The 21,092-nt window shown below is 45.8% G+C and overlaps 2 protein-coding genes across 3 annotated transcripts; both read left to right on the top strand.

Annotated features, from left to right (window-relative positions):
• The first annotated feature begins 7,242 nt into the window (after positions 1–7,242).
• Positions 7,243–9,734, top strand: myct1a (myc target 1a). Its single transcript, XM_024378208.2, has 2 exons — positions 7,243–7,471; positions 8,645–9,734. Exons 1-2 carry the CDS (start codon positions 7,417–7,419, stop codon positions 9,193–9,195), a joined length of 606 nt encoding a protein of 201 aa, XP_024233976.1. The 5' UTR covers positions 7,243–7,416; the 3' UTR covers positions 9,196–9,734.
• Positions 9,735–11,029: 1,295 nt separating this feature from the next.
• On the top strand, positions 11,030–20,187 carry serac1 (serine active site containing 1). Of its 2 annotated transcripts, XM_024378210.2 has the most exons (18): positions 11,030–11,134; positions 11,732–11,832; positions 11,999–12,035; positions 12,168–12,310; positions 13,050–13,139; positions 13,715–13,747; positions 13,961–14,092; positions 14,192–14,313; positions 14,423–14,551; positions 14,634–14,747; positions 14,985–15,147; positions 15,707–15,857; positions 17,788–17,929; positions 18,133–18,233; positions 18,342–18,439; positions 18,523–18,705; positions 18,871–19,014; positions 19,175–20,187. In XM_024378210.2, exons 2-18 carry the CDS (start codon positions 11,739–11,741, stop codon positions 19,309–19,311), a joined length of 2,013 nt encoding a protein of 670 aa, XP_024233978.1. In that variant the 5' UTR covers positions 11,030–11,134; positions 11,732–11,738; the 3' UTR covers positions 19,312–20,187. The 2 variants fall into 2 exon arrangements, with proteins under 2 accessions (XP_024233978.1, XP_024233979.1); XM_024378211.2 differs by lacking the exon at positions 13,715–13,747.
• The last annotated feature ends 905 nt before the right edge of the window (positions 20,188–21,092 follow it).

Genomic DNA, 21,092 nt, shown 5'->3' with positions numbered 1-21,092 from the left:
TACTTGCAGTGCATTATCCGAGATTTCCAAGGTCCATGATTCGTACACGGTTTAATAAGTTCAATGTTCAATTCAATTGTTAAATGCTTAATAATGACAACTAACACTGTCATATAAATGTCATTCATGTGTGGAAAGAAAGGTAGTGTTTTATGTCACACGATCTGTGAAAACTCTAAGCATCAACTCATGAATTATGGACAACTAAACTAGGGTGTAAAACACAAACACCAGGGTGTAAAACACCAGGGTGTAAAACACCAGGGTGTAAAACATGTTTTGATTCAACTCATGTATTATATTGAACGTAGGCTACCTGTTCTGCATGTGTTCATGTGTAAAATAGCCTCTTCTAAAAGGATAGGCTACCAGCAGTAGTGTAGGCCTAAATGCAAGTTTAGTTTAGTTTATTAGGATCCCTATATGGGTATTATGCATAGATATGGGTATTATGACTCACACTGTGGTACTCTATTTATGCAAGACTACAAATCGATGCAAGACTACAATTCGATGCAAGCTTCATCCCTATATGACTCCTTTGCTAACAGGTATTATGTCAATTTAAAACTTGCACAAGACAGTTAACAGAATTGTCCATTTAAAGAAATGTAGCCAATTGATTCATTACTATATTTAGCTGGCATTAGATAGTTAATCCAGAGATTGTTACCTTTGCCTCTATTCGCCAGTCTTGTCCAGATCATCATGGCATTTGTAGTTCTGTCACGACTTCTGCCGAAGTCAATGCCTCTCCTTGTTCTGGCTAGTTCTCGGCGGTCGACTGGTCACTGGTCTTCTAGCCATCGTTGATCCATTTTTCATTTTCCATTGGGTTTGTCTTGTCTTCCTACACACCTGGTTCCAATCCCATTCATTACATGTTGTGTATTTAACCCTCTGTTTCCCCTCATGTCCATGTCAGAGATTGTTTGTTTGTATATTTGTGTATTATGTATTGGTGCGCGATGGGTTCTTGTACTTTTCTTTTATCTTGTATTTTTGATTATGGAGTTTTGTCAAGTCTATTAAACGACTCCATTTATACCAAGTTCGAATCTCATGCGCCTGAGTTCCCTGCCACCTACACACACAAAATGACAGAATCTCTGACTCTATTATGGAGTCAACATTAGAAGGTACCCTGGCCATTGAGGTGGAGGAGCGCGTCCAGGGGCATGCGGAAATGCTTTATCAACTTGTCCAGACAATGGACCGCTGGGAGAGACAGGGAGTTCTTCTAGCGCCTCCACCAGCACAACCGGGGTCTCCACTGAGCGCCCCTCTTCCTCCTGAACCCAGTAGGATCCGTCTCTCCATGCCACAGGAGTACGACAGGAGTGCTGCCAACTGCCAGGGTTTCCTCCTCCATCCAAACCTCTATCTGGCCACGGCCCACCCAGCTCCATCAGACCGTGAGAAGGTGTCCGCCCTCGTCTCGTGCCTCACCAGGAAAGCCCTGGAGTGGGCCAATGCCGTGTGGAGAGAGGGAGATGCGGCGTTGGACCATTTTGAGGAGTTCTCTTCGACCACCCACCCGAGGGCAGAGCGGCGAGTGAGCGCCTCTACCATCTGAGGCACGAGACGAGGAGTGCCCAGGAGTTTGCCCTGGAGTTTAGGACCCTGGCTGCCGGCGCGGGATGGAACAACAGGGCCCTGATCGACCATTATCGCTGCAGTCTGCGTGAGGACATCTGTCGGGAGCTGGCCTGCAGAGACACCACCCTCACTTTCGTCCAGCTGGTGGACCTGTCCATCTGGCTGGACAACTTGCTGGCTACTTGTTGACGTCCAGATTGGGGTCTGGTGGTTCCATCCTCCCGCACCCCCTCTCCGATACATATGGAGCTGGGAGGGTCGGTGCGCAGGGAGACCGGAGGGGGTTCCCGCTCGTGCACCATCTGTGGCCGCAGAGGTCACACTGCTGGTCGGTGCCAGGTTGGTTCCTCTGGGAATCGAGGCAGCAGGCAGGGCGCTCAGGCGTCACCCCGGTGAGCCGGCACCATTCTCACCTATTCTGACCCAGAGCCCTCTGTTGCACATATGTTTGTGTCTGTCACTTTTCCTGAATTTTCCCCATAGATTCAGGCGCGGCTGGGAATTTTATTGATAGAGCGTTAGCTCATAGTTTAGGGATCCCCATTGTTCCCATGGATGTGCCCTTCCCAGTTCACACCTTAGATAGTCCACCATTAGGGTTAGGGTTAATCAGGGAGGCCACCGCTCCTTTGGGCATGGTGACACAGGGGGGACACATGGACAAAAATCGGTCTTTTCCTTATTGACTCCTGCGTTTCCCATGATGCTGGGCCTACCCTGGTTAGTTTGTCATAACCCCACTGTTGCTTGGCCACAGAGGGCTCTCACGGGTGGTCGTGAGAGTGCTCAGGTAGGTGTTTGGGGTTTCCGTTGGTGCTACTATGGTGGAGAGTCCAGACCAGGTCTCCACCGTGCGCATTCCCCCAGAATATGCCAATTTGGCTCTCGCCTTCTGTAAAAAGAAGGCGACTCAATTACCACCCCATTGATGGGGGGATTGTGCGATAAATCTCCTGGTAGACGCTGCACTTCCCAGGAGTCAAGTGTATCCCCTGTCGCAAGTGGAGACGGTGGCTATGGAGACATATGTCTCCGAATCCCTGCGTCAGGGGTACATTCGGTCAGTCCATCAGTCTTCCAATCCTTTGTAGATGAGATTTTCAGGGACTTGCACAAGATTTTCAGGGACTTGCATGGGCAGGGTGTAGAGGTGCATATCTATGACATTCTGATATACTCCGCTACACGCGCCGAGCATGTGTCCCTGGTGCGCAGAGTGCTTGGTCACCTGTTGGAGCATGACCTGTACGTCAAGGCTGAGAAATGCCTGTTTTTCCAACAGTCCCTCTCCTTCCTAGGGTATCGCATTTCCACGTCAGGGGTGGAGATGGAGAGTGACCGCATTGCAGCCGTGTGTAATTGGCCGACTCCCACCACGATGAAGAAGGTGCAGCGGTTCTTAGGGTTTGCCAACTACTACCGGAGGTTTATCCGGGGTTTTGGTCAGGTAGCTGCTCCCATTACCTCACTGCTGAAGGGGGGCCTGGTACACTTGCAGTGGTCAGCTGTGGCGGACAGGGCTTTTAGGCACCTGAGGGCTCTGTTTACCTCGGCTCCTGTGTTGGCCCATCCGGATCCTTCTTTGGTGCTCATAGTGGAGGTGGACGCGTCCGAGGCTGGGATAGGAGCTGTGCTCTCTCAGAGCGCTCGGGTACGCCACCGAAGCTCCGCCCTTGTGCCTTCTTCTCTAAGACGCTCAGCCAAAACTATGATGTGGGGGACCGGGAGCTGTTGGCTGTCTTCAAAGCCTTGAAGACGTGGAGACATTTGCTTGAGGGGACTAAACACCCCTTTCTCATCTGGACTGACTACCCCAACCTGGAGTACATCCGGGCGGTGAGGAGACTGAATCCTTGCCAGGCAAGATGGGCCATGTTTTTCACTCGTTTTGTGTTTACCCTCTCTTATAGACCAGGCTCCCAGAACGTTAAGGCAGACGCACTGTACCGGCAGGCAGACGCACTGTACCGGCTGTATGAAACAGAGGAGCGGCCCATGGATCCCACTCCCATACTCTCCGCCTCTATTTTGATGGCGCCGGTAATGTGGGAGCTGGACGCGGACATAGAGCAGGCGTCACGTGCAGAACCCTCTCCCCCTCAGGATCCAGCTGGGCCTCTGTACGTTCCGTCTGCGGTCTGCGACCGGCTGATCTATTGGGCCCACACGTCACCCTCCTCTGGTCATCCTGGGATCGGTCAGATGGTGCGCTGTCTTAGTGGGAAGTACTGGTGGCCCACTTTAGGTAAGTACGTGAGGGTTTATGTTGCAAAGCTCCTAGACACCTGCCCAGGGGTAAGTTTCAACCTTTACCCGTTCCACAACTGCCGTGGTCGCACCTGTCGGTGGATTTCCTAACCGATCTTCCACCTTCACAGGGAAACACCACGATCCTGGTCATTGTGGATCATTTTTCTAAGTCCTGTCGTCTCCTCTCTTTGCCCAGTGTCCCTACGGCCCTACGAACTGCGGAGGCCCTGTTTACACACGTTTCCGGCACTACGGGGTGCCTGAGGATATAGTGTCTGATCGGGGTCCCCAGTTCACGTCAAGGGTCTGGAAGGCGTTCATGACTTCCCTGCCACCTACACACACATGACATTACAAGTTCTTTATGATAGCCACATTAGCAGCTAATTAGCTTTTTTTTTTAAGTGTTTCTAAAATCCCCTATGGGAGAAATGAATGGTGGAAAAATGATTGGAACTATTTAATTGTTTAACCGCTAGGTTTACGGGTATTATGACTCACACTGTGGTACTCTATTTTAAGTTAATGGCAATACACATTGTAGCCTAGTCTAGTAAGTTGACTGTGTGTGTTAGGGTGACCATCCCATTTTTCCTGGGACAGTTTCAGCCCCATTTCAGGTGTCCCGACTTTTCAGGCTACAAAAAAAGGTGGATGTGTCAGCAAGACGCATCAATTAATGTAGGCCTAACTAATGGCAATCGCTGAATGCCATTGGGCACACTTCTTGGTGTTTTGTAACAGATGTCTCTTTCCATTCATTAAATGATTCAGTCTACATGTAGTTCGGGATGCTGGAATTATTTTGGAGTGGATGAGCATGCACAGGTAGCCTACTTTCTGAAGTGATTTGTTTGAAAATCAGAGGAATACGGCACCGCATGCCTCACTACAGACCCAGGCTGTGTCACAGCCGACCATGACCGGGAGACCCATGAGGCACCGCACAATTGGCCCAGCGTCGTCCGGGGTAGGGAGGGTTTGGCTGGCTGGGACGTCCTTGCCCCATCGCGCTCTAGCAACTTCTTGTGGCAGGCTGACTTGGTCGCCAGCTGGACGGTGTTTCCTCGGACACATTGGTGTGGCTGGCAGTGCAAAAAAGAACAAATACAAAAATGACTGGTTGTGTTCATGCCACATTAAAAAGTAATTCATTTTTACAGTTTAAATGACGCCTTCATTATTAAGCCCATGAAGACTATTTGTACTGTGTGCACTCAATCAACATTTCAAATCATCAGCCCCCACCGCTGTGAAGGTCACACAGAGCTCTAGCTTGGCTTCTTGAACTAGTTAGGAACTTGTTTTTCATCTCATATCTCATCTTGTCCATTTATGACAAATAAAAAGTGTTTTTGTTTAAAACCTATGAATTATTTTAGATTGGCTATAAATCGTAACCGCTGTCTTCTGCTGCGCTACAATGTAGAGATTGTAGGCATGTGCTTTGTCAGATGCTGTGACATAGGGTTCAGCCAGGAGTTGATGGACAGTTGGAAGAGCTAATGAAATGGTAGAAGGGACATCTCAGCTTAAAGTGGTTTCAGATTTCACATTCTATGTCACACAGGCGCCAAACATTATACTACTGTGTACGTAGGAATCAAGGCTATCACTCAACGCAAGCATTTCGATATACGGTGTCCACAGATCGATCTGTAAGCAAAAATGTCACCTAAACTGGGGACTTTACATTTAAGATTAATATGCCCAGTGTCCCAGGCCTCTGGAGAGGTTGTGAATTTCTTTTGTCTTCTAGACATCAAGGGCTGATGGTTTCACAGACCAAGGTTATAAACCTGTCAAGGTATGTACAGAACAGTAGACTACTTTGATTCTAAAGAGAGGTTGCATTGCTCTATTTCCTGTGTAGAATTTCCTCATAAAATCCCTGATCAAGCCCACACCCTACAACTATCCATCACACGTCCAAACACTGTTAAACAATGCTAATCAGTACTGGTACTAAACTTTAGTAGAACATAAATAAACACATTCTTTTAAAGAATACCTCCTACACCTGTATGTGGACAGACAAGCCCTGTGGTTTTGCAACCCCTGTGTGATTGAACAAAACACAATGCCTCTAAATACCATCTGACAGGGTATAGTAGGCGTTTGCTGGTTCCTTTGGACGGGTTTGAGGCAGGGCAACAATGAGAGGAAGTCCCTGCAAGACCCAGCCCTCCCCTGCCAGTGGAGAGGGAGGGGAAAGGGGGGGGACCCACAGGACCAGGATGGACCAGGAGGTTCCCTGCTATACTAAGGGCTGCATTCCAATAAAAAATGTGCTTCCTTTCCTCTGACCACCTTAGCGGATCTGAATGGATTGGATAGTCAAAGCAATATGCTGATAGCTCCCCCACCTAGCCTTCTAGGAGGGATAGGCAGGGTCATAGTATTTCTTTCACCTATCCAGTCCTCTTAGATTGGAGGGAGAAAATCACAAAGGGCAGAGTGAAAGGAACAAGGGAGGGACTGAGTGTTGTGTTGAGCTGTGGCCCTGGTTCTCTATCTTATCAGAGCCTAGTGTTTCCACTGGACCTCTACAACCGACACAGGCCTGGACGGCCCATGCAGACACCACTGACCTGGCAGACACTGTGGAAAGACTGAGGTTACAGTATTGACAAAGGGTCTGGAAAACCAGAGCATGTACGCTCAGATATAAAAATAGTTGTTTTGCAGCACATAGAAACACTATTTATGTTATAACCGTTTTGTCTATTCAGTTTTATTAACACCATTCGGGGGTTTCGGCTCCAGCTTCGAAATTCAGACCCAAGGTTGTAATTGGTAGTGTTGCGCTTGAAGAAACTGTCGCCTGTGGTTGCAGAGGTGGACTGGAGAAAAGGAGAAAAACTGCAATGTTTATCATTTTGGAAAAAAATGTAATCCGAGATGGTAGCTGACTGTTCCATTACAAAAGCAGGGACATGGAGATTGAGAGGGGGCTGGTTTAGGACTTGAAGGGGTGAATTTGTTTATTCTCATTAATCAAACTTAAGGAAATGATGGGACAGGAAGTGATTACGGCAGCCCCGCTCCCGCCCCTCCAGGAGGAACTCTGTCCAGGACAGATAAGAGAGCCCCATTCCTAATTTTACGCAGAATAGCAGGAAATGTGACAGTGAAGTTTTCCGCTACCACAAACAAGAGAGCAGCCAGCCCAGTTTTGGAGGGAATCCTGTGTGGCTGAGTTCCTCTGGGCTGACCTCTCTCACTCTGAGAGAGAGAGAGAGAGAGAGAGAGAGAGAGAGAGAGAGAGAGAGCGAGAGAGGGGGAAAGCGACGTAAAGTGAGAAAGTGAGGGAAGAAAGAAAAGAAGCAGGGAAAGGGAAGGAGGGAGAGAGAAGGAAGGGATAGAGAGGGACAGACAGAGAGTGAGTGATAGAAGAGGAAGAGTGAAGGAGGGATAGAGAGGGACAGACAGAGAGTGAATGATAGAAGAGGAAGAGTGAAGGAGGGATAGGCAGGAGGAAGAAAGAGAGAGACGTGAGGAAGCCAAGGAGAGCTACTGGATGCATAACATTCTCTCCTCTTCTTCTCTGACAGTGCAGAGAAAGTTATGGCCGAAAACAACACCAATCTCTTTCTGGAAATACTTCAGTCATTTGATGTTGGTGAGTTTTTTTCAACTCTCTCTCTCAATTCAATTTCAATTTAAGGGGATGTATTGGCATGGGAAACATATGTTTATCTCGCCAAAAAGCAAGTGAAATAGATAATAGACAGAAGTGAAATAAACAATAAAAAATGAACAGTAAACATTACACTCACAAAAGTTCCAAAAGAATAAAGACATTTCAAATGTCATATTATGTCTCTCACTCTCTCAGCTGCTACTCTGCACCTCTATTGTGGTTTCTCTGTTGGCACTTCTCTGTTTTCACTGGAATGTATAGGTTTAATGATGATGAGAGTACTTGAATATTTTGTCAGGAAAAGAAAACATGCATTCAAAACTGCATTTATCGGACCTGACAGACTAGTATTTAGACGCAAGGCAAGAACAGACCCATAAAATCAGCAATATTGCAAAGCTTCCTCTTGGTTAGTGTTTTTTCCTCCTTCCTCCCAAATGTCATTTCCAGATGACTTCTTGTCTGCTTTTCCCTTTTCCAACAGAGGACAATGAAAAACTATGTTGAGGTAGCAGAGTACTTTTACACTTCATAAGACCTAACTGTATCCAAAAGCAATGGATTTGTTTTAGCTGGCAGTGGTCCACTGGGATTTGTCCTCTGTTCCTTTCTCTCTTTTCAGAGAGACACATGGTGACCATAGCGTCTCAGGGAGCAAGTCAAAGACAACAAAATGTTGATCTTTATTTTGTGGCAAGGAGATGTAATCAGTTTTGTGTCTCTGGAGGACTTGGTCTCATAGTCACCATAGAGGAAGGACTGTGATTATTTGGTTGTGGTGTGCCATTTTAGCAGAGTTCTATTAGTTCATCATCATAACAGCGTTGTTGATTTTAGGATAGTGACTTGTTGTGGGCTTGGCAGTACAGATCTGGGCTGGTTCCAAATTGAAACCGTTCCCTCCACAGATTATAAACCACTTAACTTTTACTATTACTTTACTTTACAGTTTTAGTTTTTTTAGTGTGGCAAATATATATTTTTTTACATGCATGAAGGTATCTATTGAATGTCTAATGATGATGCTAGATGATAATGAGTTTTGAACAGGCCTTTTCATATACATCTCTTTGGTGTCCAAAAAACTCTTACTCTGTGTCTCCCTCAAACCAAGATATAACGAATGGCCCCTTCCCTCTCTCTCCTTCCCAGTCTCCCTGATCATCGCTTTCTGTGTGTCCATTGCGGTGGGAATTCTATTGGGGGTGCTGGTCTATGTTGTCCTGACCTGGATGTCCCGTCGCAGGGCCGGCTCGGGCAGTATCACCCGCCGGCCACCTCGCCCGTCCCGCACCTCCCCGCGCACCCGGCCTGGCTTCAATCGCAACAGCAGCTACGACCGGCGGAGCAACAACAGCCTGGTTAGCGCTGCCTTCAGTTTCCACCGCCAGGCCTCCTCCCCAGACCAGGCTGACCCTTTGGGTCGCAAACCCAGCTTCAGGGCGTCCACCTTTCACCCACTCCTCCAGTGCAGCCAGATTGCCCGGGAAGCTGAGGAGGGGAGCCAGACCACATTGCCTCGCACTCCAACCCTGACCACTTCAGCTGGGTCAGCCCACCAAACCGCAGCCCAGGCTGCTGCCACCCCACCCAGGCCCGAGTTGTTCTGGAGCAGTAGTAGTCTGAGGGGGTTCCATGCCACACAGACCCCACCTCCTGCTTATGAGAGCATTATAAGGGCCTACCAGGAGACCTGCACCTGAGGAGGGGATGGATGTGTCCATCCTGATAGTGGACTGACTGAGCCCAGGGTTGTCAATGGGATTTTAGAACAACTGGATATGTTTGACTTGAGGGGAAAATAAATAGCCCTAATGCTAATATATGTTTCTATGTGTGTGTGTGTGTGTGTGTGTGTGTGTGTGTGTGTGTCCCTGGTGAGCAAGAAAGAGATGTTTATTTTCAGATGAGACAGAGTATTTGTTGTACATGTGTGAATGTGTGTGTGAATGTGTGGGTGTCTAATGAGATTTATAAGATTGAGAACTCATGTTGAATTCCATCATGTACCAACCCAATCCACCCATGTAACTGGACTACTTTCTATTTGTGAGCTTGGACATGCAAAACTATATCGATAAACAATGTTTGCATGATCCAATGAGGGTTCCTCTCCAAGGTAATCTGCAAAATGTGTGTATGATTGTCATGGATCTGATTTATAAAATGGTCACTGTTTTGGTTGGAATTTACTGGACACAGATCATAACTTAACACAATAAAATGCTGAAAGAAATGGTAACGGGCTGTGTTCTGAGTATGAAACGTAATATCATCTGTACCAGACTTGTTATTTATGCCCTTATTTGGTGCCACTGCTATCCAGTGTCCAGTCTATAGGCTACACTTTTCTGGTGGGCAAACGGACAGATCTCTCACTGACTCCCTCTCACTGTTTCCTGAGGAAGGAATTATTTCACTGGGCTGAAATGTAAGGGGTCAGGCTTTAGGTGCCCAGTTATACAATGGCCAAAGAGACAGTCTACCACAGAAAAAGCATGATTACATTTCTTCAGCCCCATCCCTCATTCATTTACTAAAAAAGTGGTGGGGTAGTGGCTTTATTGATATTTGAATCCCAGATTGCCCATTTAAAGTGTAGGCCGTCATTGTAAATAAGAATTTGTTCTTCACTGATGTAACAGTATAACTTTAGACCGTCCCCTCGCCCATACCCGGGCGCGAACCAGGGACCCTCTGCGCACATCAACAACTGACACCCACGAAGCATCGTTACCCATCGCTCCACAAAAGCCGCGGCCCTTGCAGAGCAAGCAAGGTCTCAGAGCAAGTGACGTCACCGATTGAAACGCTATTTAGCGCGTACCACCGCTAACTAAGCTAGCGTTTCACATCCGTTACACTGACTTGCTTAGTTAAGTAAAGGTTCAATTCAAAGAAGAAAAAACACTTAAATTAGTGGATATTGACCAGCCACAGGAGGTTGGTGGCACATTCATTGCTGAGAACGGGCTGGGCTCGTGGTAATGACTGGAGCAGAATCAGTGGAATGGTATCAAATACGTCAAACACATCATGGTTTCCAGGTGTTTGATGTCATTCCATTTGTTCCATTCCGACCATTATTATGAGCCGTCCTCCCCTCAGCAGCCTCCACTGTGACAGACCAGCGGAAGAATATTTAAGTTTAGGCATAGGGGTCAAAATAAATGGGTGACTTCCAGAGTGGCGACGGGATCAATAAACCCATCAACTTCGGGACACACACACACACACACGGGACTTGAATGATGCAATTCATGTTACACTTTTAAATAACAAAACTAGCATTACATTAAAATGAACAAATTCCCCCTGTCATTTTACTAAATATAAACCTCACAGAAACAGTTTAACACTGCATTTGGGAGGTATTTAATATTTTACATGCGTCAAGTTTGCACGTGTCATATAATTAGGCACTCTCTTCATTATTTTGTTCAATCGTGTTTAATGAGCATTACGGTAGTTGGAGATCTGGAAATAAATGTTTTATGCTTTGAGGTACTACGGTAAAGTGACGTTTGTTACGTGAGACTGGCGCAGTTTATTTTTTCACAACACAGCTGACAGGTTGGGGTTGCTGGAGAGGAAGCTCTCTATTAGCCCTTCAAAATACAGAAATTAAATCTTCGAAATAAGGTAAATTTGTATCATGTCTAGCAAACTACACCCATCACTTCAAGCCTGGTTACAAGTCTTACAATCTCATGTTTGTCTGTTACGCTACGTTAGCTAACTTCAGCTGTATAATTAACGTTACATTTTCCCAAGTTTTTTAGCTAGCTGGCTAGTTACTGTAGGTACACGTGACCCAAGTTGATCCGATAGCTCAATCATATCACAGACTGGATGTTTGCCTAATCAAAGAACTATCCATCGGCAAAATAAATGGTTGCTCTTTCTAATGGGAACATTGCATTGGCTGGCTAGCAAGCTAACGTTAGCTAGTTTCATGTTAAAGTTACCTACCAGAGTCAGGCACCTTGACTTATCTATGATAGTATAGCTAGCTAACTAGACAACGGTAGCTTGCTGGCTAACCTGTCATGTATCTTGCGTCATGAGTCTATCACAACATCTAAACTGAAACTATGAATACATACAACAATGTAACTTTCACATACATTGATAAGGCTATTCAGGGTACTGTAGTTTAGTTTCTCTCAGCCATTTGCGGTAATAGTGCTGAAGCTATGTTTACTGGCTCTTTTGATGTCTCTGGGTGAATGTGTGTAGATAGAGGATGTCTGTGGCTGCACTCCGTCTGATACGCTGCAGGAGGCTGAGCAGCACCTCTGGCCCTGGTGTGAAGAAGGTGCTGCCGTGGAGGGACATCAGTATGTTATGGGACTGTGCTGTCCCCCTTCACAATCCACACTCAATAAGGAAATATGATCACTTATCAAATAGCTGATACACCCACATAATGTGTAATCATCTGGAATTCTTTAATATCCTTAGTTATTAAAAAAATAACATATTTGTCTTGTGTTTTGATTTCAGGGAAAATTGCAAAGATGACCGGAGCTGTCATATTGGGGTAGGTGAAGATAACCACTTCACATATAAACACTCAGCCATACTAAGTTATTTTATTTTGGGTTCATTGGGTATGGAGACCTATCTGCTCTAACTACTGTATATCTTGTCTATGGCTTCATTCCTCTCTCAGGGGTTGCATGTTTATCACATACGAGGTGGTTTCCTTGAACAAGGCGGTACGCATCGACACGCAGGCCATTCAGCAGGAAAAGCTCAAGTCCTACATCTACCTGTCAGCCACGCCCTCTAAAGAGCAGGAGAACCTTGGCACAGGTACATTATGTAATTTACCTCACCTTTGCTTTGTGACAAGGCATTGTCATGTGCTCTCTGATAAAAATAGTTATCAGTACATACATGATATTCCACATAGGAATGCTGGGACTGCTTTTTCTCTCCTCTATCCAGTTTACAACCCAAAATGGAGGGTTTTTTGGAACACATTTGAATTCAAATCAAATTAATTTATATAGCCCTTCTGACATCAGCTGATAGCTCAACGTGCTGTACAGAAATCCCCAAGACTTCCTCAATAGTCTACCCAACAAAAGGCCCACATGTGGTGCATGTTGTCACAGAAAATATTTTGGCTGAGTTTTCATTTATGAGGAGTTGTTGAGGGGTTTCTGCCAGGTCCAGGTGTCCAGCGACAACAGTCTTCCTTCCTCCCTCCCTCTGCTCTCCCTCCTGGGTACTGTAGCTCAGCCTGTCTGGTCCCTGCTCTCACTTCCACTGGTCAAGGCTGCTGTGAATGAAAACAGACCGTCCAGCCAAGACTGATAGGAAACGGTTTAGAGAAGCAGTAAACAGAAGCAAGCAACGGCTGTGATTTTATAACCAGATTTACAGGCTAAGAGCCTATTGTTTGGTCAATTTTACTAGAAAATGTGCAGGTAGATCAACCAGAGGTCCAGCCTGGAGCAGTATACATTTATAGCTTGGTACATAGTTAAAATACTGTGTTATAACATGTTAATTATTGATCGTAACCAAACCCATGTATCTGTTTCAGGGCTCACATATAAGGCCAGGAGAGAACTTCATAAAGCAGCAAGGAGGTTTCTGGAAGTTTCCTCAAGGATTCTTCTGAGGCCTCTGGATGGTGAGAAAGATCCACTGAAAGTAGTTTCCTCCTACACAGCACTAAATTCACAACTGCAGTATTGTTTTTGTAATTTTTTTTACTAAAGCTACAGCTGCATTTAGAAACCTACACACAATACTTTAGTTGTTGTATCACATGAATTTCAACTTCCTATTCTGCTAGTACTGGAAAGCAGAAGTCAGTGTTGTGATAGAAGCATTAGAGTTCATCCTCCAAGCCTCGGGTAAAGCTCAGTTGGGGTATTTCAGACACACACGGATGGACGTCAGTAGGTTTGTTATTGAGACAACGTGTTAACTTCAGGAAACACCTGCCCTTCACTTCCTGGGTTTGAATGAAAGCTTTAGTGTGTGTCTTCATTCATGTACTTTTGTGTGTATTCTTATGCTTGAGTCATCATCAGTCACAGGTGTGGACTGAACCCCCCACCCCTCCTTAATGCTTTATAATGTGACAGACATTATGTAATTCAATTGTACAATGGGGATTGTACTACAGATTCTGCGAAGATTGTACATTCAAAACGGTTCTAACATTAACCTTTTCTGACCTTACTGTTTGACACTTGATAGCTGCCCCGGCTGCCCGGCCGATGATAACAGCAGGTCTGCAGTCTCATTGCTGTAGTACAGTAGTAGAATAATGATTGATGGTATTAGTTGGTAGATTGTCTTTGTTTGTACTGTAGATGATATTGGACCCTTGGTAGTTTAGGTGTAGTTCTTAAATGTATTTCAAATTAAATATATTATGTAAGAAATGCTTGTAAAAATATCCATATTTTCATCATAAAAGTCTAAATTGTAACTGTGTGTCAGAGCACCTGAGTCATATGGATGCGGACCCCCATGAGGTGGCGCTGTGGGTCCTGTTGAAGAGGGCTTGTTCAGCCAATAGGACCAGCAGACTGTCAGCTGTACAGGAGCTGGCCCAGAACCACCACTGGCATGGTGAGACATCACCACTTTCAACCTGTAAATGTGAAATGTGTGCTAGTGAACGGTAATAGTGTTTGATAGGGATTGGTCCGTTACCCCTGTCCATCACAGACTACCAGTACCAGACAGCTGCGCAGGCTATAGACCAGAGGACAGCATTGGGTCTGGCCCGCACCTCTCAAGTGGACCAACGCTTCTTCCTGTCCCCGCCTGTCCTGCCTTGGATGGAAGATGTAGGTATCTGTCACCGATGTGGATTAAAATGATTGTGTATCAAATGAAATTTTATGAATGTTCTGTGTATGTTTTAATGTGAGTGTGTTTGTTTGGCCCTCTGCTTAGAGGTTGTCTGTAGAAGACGGTCTGAGGCAGCTGCTGGCATCTCTCCCCCAGTCTGAGGTGGACCAGTGTGTCCAGTACTTCACCTCACTGGCCCTGAGGGAGAGTACCCAGTCCCTGGCTGCACAGAGGGTAAGAGATGCTCACACACATATTTAGACATATACTCACTCACACACAATGTTAGGTAGATAACTGGATCTCTCTGTTTTAGGGGGGTCTGTGGTGTTTTGGTGGGAATGGACTGCCCTATGCCCAAAGCCTCACTTCTGTCCCCTCTGAGAAGGTTGAATCCTTCTGTCTACAGGCTCTAGTGCAGCACTCCAAGGTTATGTAACATTTTGCTTTAACCACCTGTAACTCAAGCATACATTTTGTCAAGGGACTTTTGAAAAACATTGTTAGCCTTTATTGTCTAGATACATGAACATCTTTTTCATCATACCTTGTAACTCACCATAACAGACCCTCAGGGTTTTCATATCATAGTGTCAACGACTGTATCCTATCAGGGGATATTAAGAGCATATAAATGCATTCTAACACCTGTATGTCTGTTCTCCAGGTCCAGAGTCACTGCGACCACATCGTGGCCAACGGGGGCCTGCAGCTCCTTCAGAGGGTCTACCAGCTCCGCAGAGACTCCCCGAAGATCCAGAGAAACATTGTACGCATCATCGGCAACCTGGCTCTCAACGACAGTGTGCACCAAGCCATAGTACAGTCAGGTGGGTGCTAGCTCTCCTCTCAGTGTGTCAGGTGGGTGCTAGTTATCCTCTGTGTGTCAGGTAGGTTCTAGCTCTCTGCTCAGTGTTAGGTGGGTCGAGCCTTCTGCTCAGTGTGTCAGGCGGGTGCTAGCTCTCCGCTCAGTGTGTCAGGCGGGTGCTAGCTCTCCGCTCAGTGTGTCAGGCGGGTGCTAGCTCTCCGCTCAGTGTGTCAGGCGGGTGCTAGCTCTCCGCTCAGTGTGTCAGGCGGGTGCTCAGCTCTCCGCTCAGTGTGTCAGGCGGGTGCTAGCTCTCCGCTCAGTGTGTCAGGCGGGTGCTAGCTCTCCGCTCAGTGTGTCAGGCGGGTGCTAGCTCTCCGCTCAGTGTGTCAGGCGGGTGCTAGCTCTCCGCTCAGTGTGTCAGGCGGGTGCTAGCTCTCCGCTCAGTGTGTCAGGCGGGTGCTAGCTCTCCGCTCAGTGTGTCAGGCGGGTGCTAGCTCTCCGCTCAGTGTGTCAGGGGTACTGGCTATCGGATTTTGTTCTGTTACTAGTTCCATCATATGTGATGTTCTGTTACCTTGCAGGTTGGGTGCCAGTGCTAGCAGAGATGATGCAGTCTCCACACATCATACAGGCGTCCCATGCTGCTCGGGCTCTGGCCAACCTGGACAGGGAGACGGTCAAGGAGAAGTACCAGGATGGAGTCTACGTGTTACATCCCCAGTGCCGAACCAGGTACACATCATTCATCATGACTAAGAATGTTTCCATCGACAGTTATGTGAGTAAAGTCATACCGCATAAAAAAAATTAAAGACACGACAGCTATGATGGAAACAGGAAGTTTTGGTACAATTTTATGAATGCAGACAAATCCCTTGTTTGCTCAACATGGTAGGATCTTTTTGTGTCTGTAAAATGTATTATGCAAGAAATGAAGGTGAAAATGCCTTTATGCTCAAATATTGATATAATAACCATCATATCGAAGTAAACTTGGCATCAGGCATAATACACTATATATACAAAAGTATGTGTGTGGATTCGGCTATTTCAGCCACACTCGTTGCTGACAGGTGTATAAAATCGAGCACACAGCCATGCAATCATTGTCAGTAGAATGGCCTTACTGAAGAGCTCAGTGACTTTCAACGTGGCACCATCATAGGATGCCACCTTTCCAACAGGTCAGTTCATCACATTTCTGCCCTGCAAGAGCTTCCCCGGTCAACTGTAAGTGCTGTTATTGTGAAGTGGAAAAATCTAGGAGCAACAACGGCTCGGCCGCGAAGTGGTAGGCCACACAAGGTTCACAGAGCGGGACCGTTGAGTGCTGAAGTACACTGCACGTAAAAAATTGTCTGTCCTCAGGTTGCAACACTCACTACCGTGTTCCAAACTGCTTCTGGAAGCAATGTCAGCACAATACCTTTTCGTCTGTAGCTTCATTTCCATAGCCAAGCATCCGCACACAAGACTAAGATAACCATGCTCAATTCCAAGCGTAGTCTGGAGTGGTGTAATGTTCGCCGCCATTGGACTCTGGAACAGTGGAAACGCGTTCTCTGGAGCGATGAATCATGTTTCACCATCTGGCAGTCTTAATGGACAAATCTGTATTTGGTGGGTACCAGGAGAACGCTACCTGCCCCAATGCATAGTGCCAACTGTACAGTTTGGTGGAGGAGGAATAATGGTCTGGAGCTGTTTTTCATGGTTCGGGCTAGGCCCCTTAGTTCCAGTGAAGGGAAATCTTAATGCTACAGCATACAATGACATTCTAGACGATTCTGTGCTTCCAACAGTGTGCCAACAGTTTGGGGAAGGCCCTTTCCTGTTTCAGCATGACAATGCCCCTGTGCACAAAGTGAGGTCCGTACAGAAATGTTTCGTCGAGATGGATGTGGAAGACCTTTTTTTTTGTATAATAAAAAAAATGTAAACCCCTTTTTCTCCCCAATTTCGTTGTATCCAATTGGTAGTTACAGTCTTGTCTCATCGCTGCAACTCCTGTATGGACTCGGGAGAGGCGAAGGTCGAGAGCCGTGCGTCCTCTGAAACACAACCCAACCAAGCCGCACTGCTTCTTGACACAATGCCCACTTAACCTGGAAGCCAGCCGCACCAATGTGTTGGAGGAAACATTGTACACCTGGCGACCATGTCAGCATGCACTGCGCCCGGCCTGGCACAAGGAATCGCTAGAGCACAATGAGACAAGGAAATTACGGCCGGCCAAACCCTCTCCTAACCCGGACGACGCTGGGCCAATTGTGCACCGCCCCATGGGTCTCCCGGTCGCGGCCGGCTCTGACACAGCTTGTGATCGAACACGGGTCTGTAGTGACGCCTCAATCACTGTGATGCTGGGCCTTAGACCGCTGTGCTAGTCGGGAGGTCACACGCACTGATTTTTATCTACAAAAAGAGACTCCCCACTGGTGGGAAAATTTGCTAATCAAATTTTATTTGTCACATGCACCAAATTCAACAGGTGTAGTAGCCTTTACAGTGAAATGCTTACTTACATTTTCTTTATGCAGATTCTAGATTATTCGCATTAAACTGTCACCAATTGGATGGAAATCTAGCTACTGTCAAAGAATTCAAGGTACCATATTCACACAACCACTCCCGATTTGTTTTTTATGCATTCTGTCTCCAGCCAGCCAATCAAAGCGGATGTTCTCTTTGTTCACGGGCTCCTGGGGGCGGCCTTTAAGACGTGGCGGCAGAAGGACTGTGACCCTACAGAGGAGGAGAAGGCAGCGGGTGTCAGCGAGGACTACACAGAGTGCTGGCCCAAGGTAAACCTGGTAGAGGGTGGTTTATTACGTGTCACTGTAATACTCATGACTTTACCACCAGATGGGAGAATATGTTGGCTTTGCTGATCTAGTCACCTTAGCCAATGTAGAATGTATGTTTGAGTCATATGATGCCAAATCTGCTCACCAACGTCATCTCTCCCTTTTTGACTGGTTCTTTCTCACCCCTCCCCATTGGTCAGTCATGGTTGGCTGCAGACTGCCCCAACCTGAGGGTTCTATCTGTGGAGTATGACACTCACCTAAGTGACTGGAGAGCCAAGTGTCCTGTTGAAAACCAGAGGTGTGTGTCTCCTCTTTCCTCTGCTTCCTTAGTGTGGCCATATTACTGTATCATTCAGACATTCTTGGTGACAACTCCACTGATACTGTTGTATGCCTGTGCCCTTAGGATGTCTCTGGCCTATAGGAGTCGAGAGCTGCTGAAGAAGCTAAAGTCTGCAGGAGTAGGAGACAGGCCTGTGGTCTGGGTTTCACATAGCATGGGAGGTAAGCTATCTTTCACTATTTAGCAAAAAATTGACAATGGACAAAAACCTGTTAGGAACTGATAGAGAATTCAAAACTAACAGGTTTGCTGGTGAAGAAGATGCTGCTAGATGCGTCGAGGGACCCAGACATGAAAGAACTGATGAAGAACACCAAGGGTGTCATGTTCTACAGTGTGCCCCACCATGGCACCTTCATGGCAGAGTACTCTGTCAACGTCAGATACCTCCTCTTCCCCTCCGTAGAGGTCCGGGAGCTCTGCAGAGGTAATGGACAGAAGTAATTTGGGATTATTCTGGAGGTCAGGTTAGAGAGAACGATTCTTAACAGCAGTTTTAGATAGTAATAACCTCCCATTGCATCTGTGTTACAGATAACAAACATACTACTGTTTATGGTGTTATTGCATCATTGTCCATACGTATTCCCAGACTCTCCAGCGCTGCGTGACCTGAATGTCAACTTCCTGAACATGGCCAAGGACAGGGAGTTCAATGTGCTGAGCTTTGCAGAGACGATGCCCACCACCATCGGCCCCATGATCAAGATACTGGTGGTGCCAACGCAGTCAGCAGGTAGGCCACTGTTATTTAATGCATTCTGTAGAACGTAGCCACAGGAGACCCATATCTAAAATGTATCTATGAATTTGGGTTTTTTCTTTCAATTCAAATTCTTGAACTTTTGAACTTCTTCCATGTGTATCTCTTAACTCTGAGACTACTCCGGTTTCAGATCTGGGCATTGGGGACCTGGTCCAGGTGGATGTGGATCACCTCAATATCTGCAAGCCTGAGAAGAAAGACTCGTTCCTCTACAAGCGCAGCCTACAGTTCATCCAGGATGCACTGAAGGGCTACACCAGCCACTGACATGTCAACAGCCGTTTTGAGGCTTGAATTGGAAGACTAAGGAGTACTGGCGCACAGAACTGTCTCTCTTTAGTACTGGCGCACAGAACTGTCTCTCTTTAGTACTGGCGCACAGAACTGTCTCTCTTTGTTGCACATTTAAAGAAATGTGTTTACACAAAAATATACATTTTATGTATGTATGAAGAATTAATGAAAACATATTAATTGGGTTTATTCTAGAAAATGGTGCTCCACTTGTTCTCCAGCTAGATATCACCTAGCACTTATGAAGCAGATGAGTTTTATTTAAAAGATTAAAAAAATTCTCAACCATGTTTACAGGTAGTTTAAAGCTGTAAAAAAGACAGTATATTGACTTTTCTAGTTCTTCTTCCCCTTTGTCCTTGATCCTGGTCAAGTAGACATTTTAACATTTCATGTGTACTGCACTTACTGTACTTTAACCAAAAGACACTACTACCTTGCAACTCATTCATTGATTACACAGTATGAATTCGGGGCTTGAGTGGTGTGCTTAAGGTAGACTTATTTTATTTCATTTTAGTTAACTTAAGAGCTGTAAGTGTATATATATATATATTAAAACTTAAAGCATTGCCTTGTTACTGTATGTACCATACTGTATTATTTCCTCAAGCCTTACCTCAGATACACATGAAATATGTTTAAGACTGGTTGATATGTATATTTTGTTGAACTGGAACCTGGCCACGTGATGCTCACTAACTCCATTGTATTGCTAATTAAGACTTAACTTGTATTTATCAATGTAACAAGAAGTCATGCATATGGCTCATTTACATTTGAACTTTGACAGACATGTCCATGTCAAATCAACTATGTGCAAAATAAAAAGCAGTAATGGTAAGAGAATATATGTTATGCCATTGATGGCAGGTTTTGAACACTTGATTTGAATCATAAGCTTTGAACTTTCACTCCACCTAACCCAGTGGTTCCCAACCTTTTTATAGTCCCGTACCCCTTCGAACATTCAACCTCCAGCTGCGTACCCAGTCTAGCACCAGGGTCAGCGCACTCTCAAATGTTTTTTTTGTTGCCATTATTGTAAGCCTGCCACACACACTACCTTTATTAAACATAAGAATGAGTGTGACTTTGTCACAACCTGGCTCGTGGGAAGCGACAAAGAGCCCTTATAGGACCAGGGCACAAATAATAATATAATAAATCAATAATTTTGCTCTTTAATTAGCCATCTTACATAACTTTATTTGTTAATCGGAAATTATGAATAACTCATCACAAGTTAATAACTCTGCAATGTTGGGTTGTATTGGAGAGAGTCACAGTCTTAAATCATTTTCCACACACAGTCTGTGCCTGAATTTAGTTTCCATGCTAGTGAAAGCCGAGAATACACTCACGGGTACGTGTTCGCAAGGGCATCAGTGTCTAAACAGTGCGATTTGCCAAAGCAGGAACCAGAAATCTGGCAGTGGCTTCTGATAAAATTCCATTTTCACAGAACTGCTTGTTGCAATTTCGATGAGGCTCTCTTGTTCAGATATCGGTAAGTGGACTGGAGGCAGGGCATGAAAGGGATAACGAACCCAGTTGTTTGTGTCATCCGTTTCGGGAAAGTACTTATCGCGCTATATCACGTTTGACATTGTCCGTAAGCTTGAGTTCATTTGCACACAAAAAAAATCATACAATGATGGAAAGACCTGTGTGTTGTCCTTGTTAATGCAGACAGAGAAGAGCTCCAACTTCTTAACCACAACCTCAATTTTGTCCCGCACAGTGAATATAGT

This window comes from Oncorhynchus tshawytscha, linkage group LG18 (genome assembly GCF_018296145.1).
Source record: "Oncorhynchus tshawytscha isolate Ot180627B linkage group LG18, Otsh_v2.0, whole genome shotgun sequence".
In the NCBI taxonomy this organism is placed as follows: domain Eukaryota; kingdom Metazoa; phylum Chordata; class Actinopteri; order Salmoniformes; family Salmonidae; genus Oncorhynchus; species Oncorhynchus tshawytscha.
Note: the sequence above shows the minus strand (reverse complement) of the source record. Positions and strands in the feature narration are given on the sequence as shown.

Bases quoted from the DNA above. Each gene is read 5' to 3' on its own strand.
- myct1a (XM_024378208.2), top strand. From the start codon at position 7,417: ATGGCCGAAAACAACACCAATCTCTTTCTGGAAATACTTCAGTCATTT. The intron at 7,472-8,644 runs GTGAGTTTTTTT...TCTCCTTCCCAG, and splicing joins ACTTCAGTCATTTGATGTTG to TCTCCCTGATCATCGCTTTC.
- serac1 (XM_024378210.2), top strand. From the start codon at position 11,739: ATGTCTGTGGCTGCACTCCGTCTGATACGCTGCAGGAGGCTGAGCAGC. The intron at 11,833-11,998 runs GTATGTTATGGG...TTTTGATTTCAG, and splicing joins GCTGCCGTGGAGGGACATCA to GGAAAATTGCAAAGATGACC. The intron at 13,748-13,960 runs GTCTGCAGTCTC...ACTGTGTGTCAG, and splicing joins CCGGCCGATGATAACAGCAG to AGCACCTGAGTCATATGGAT.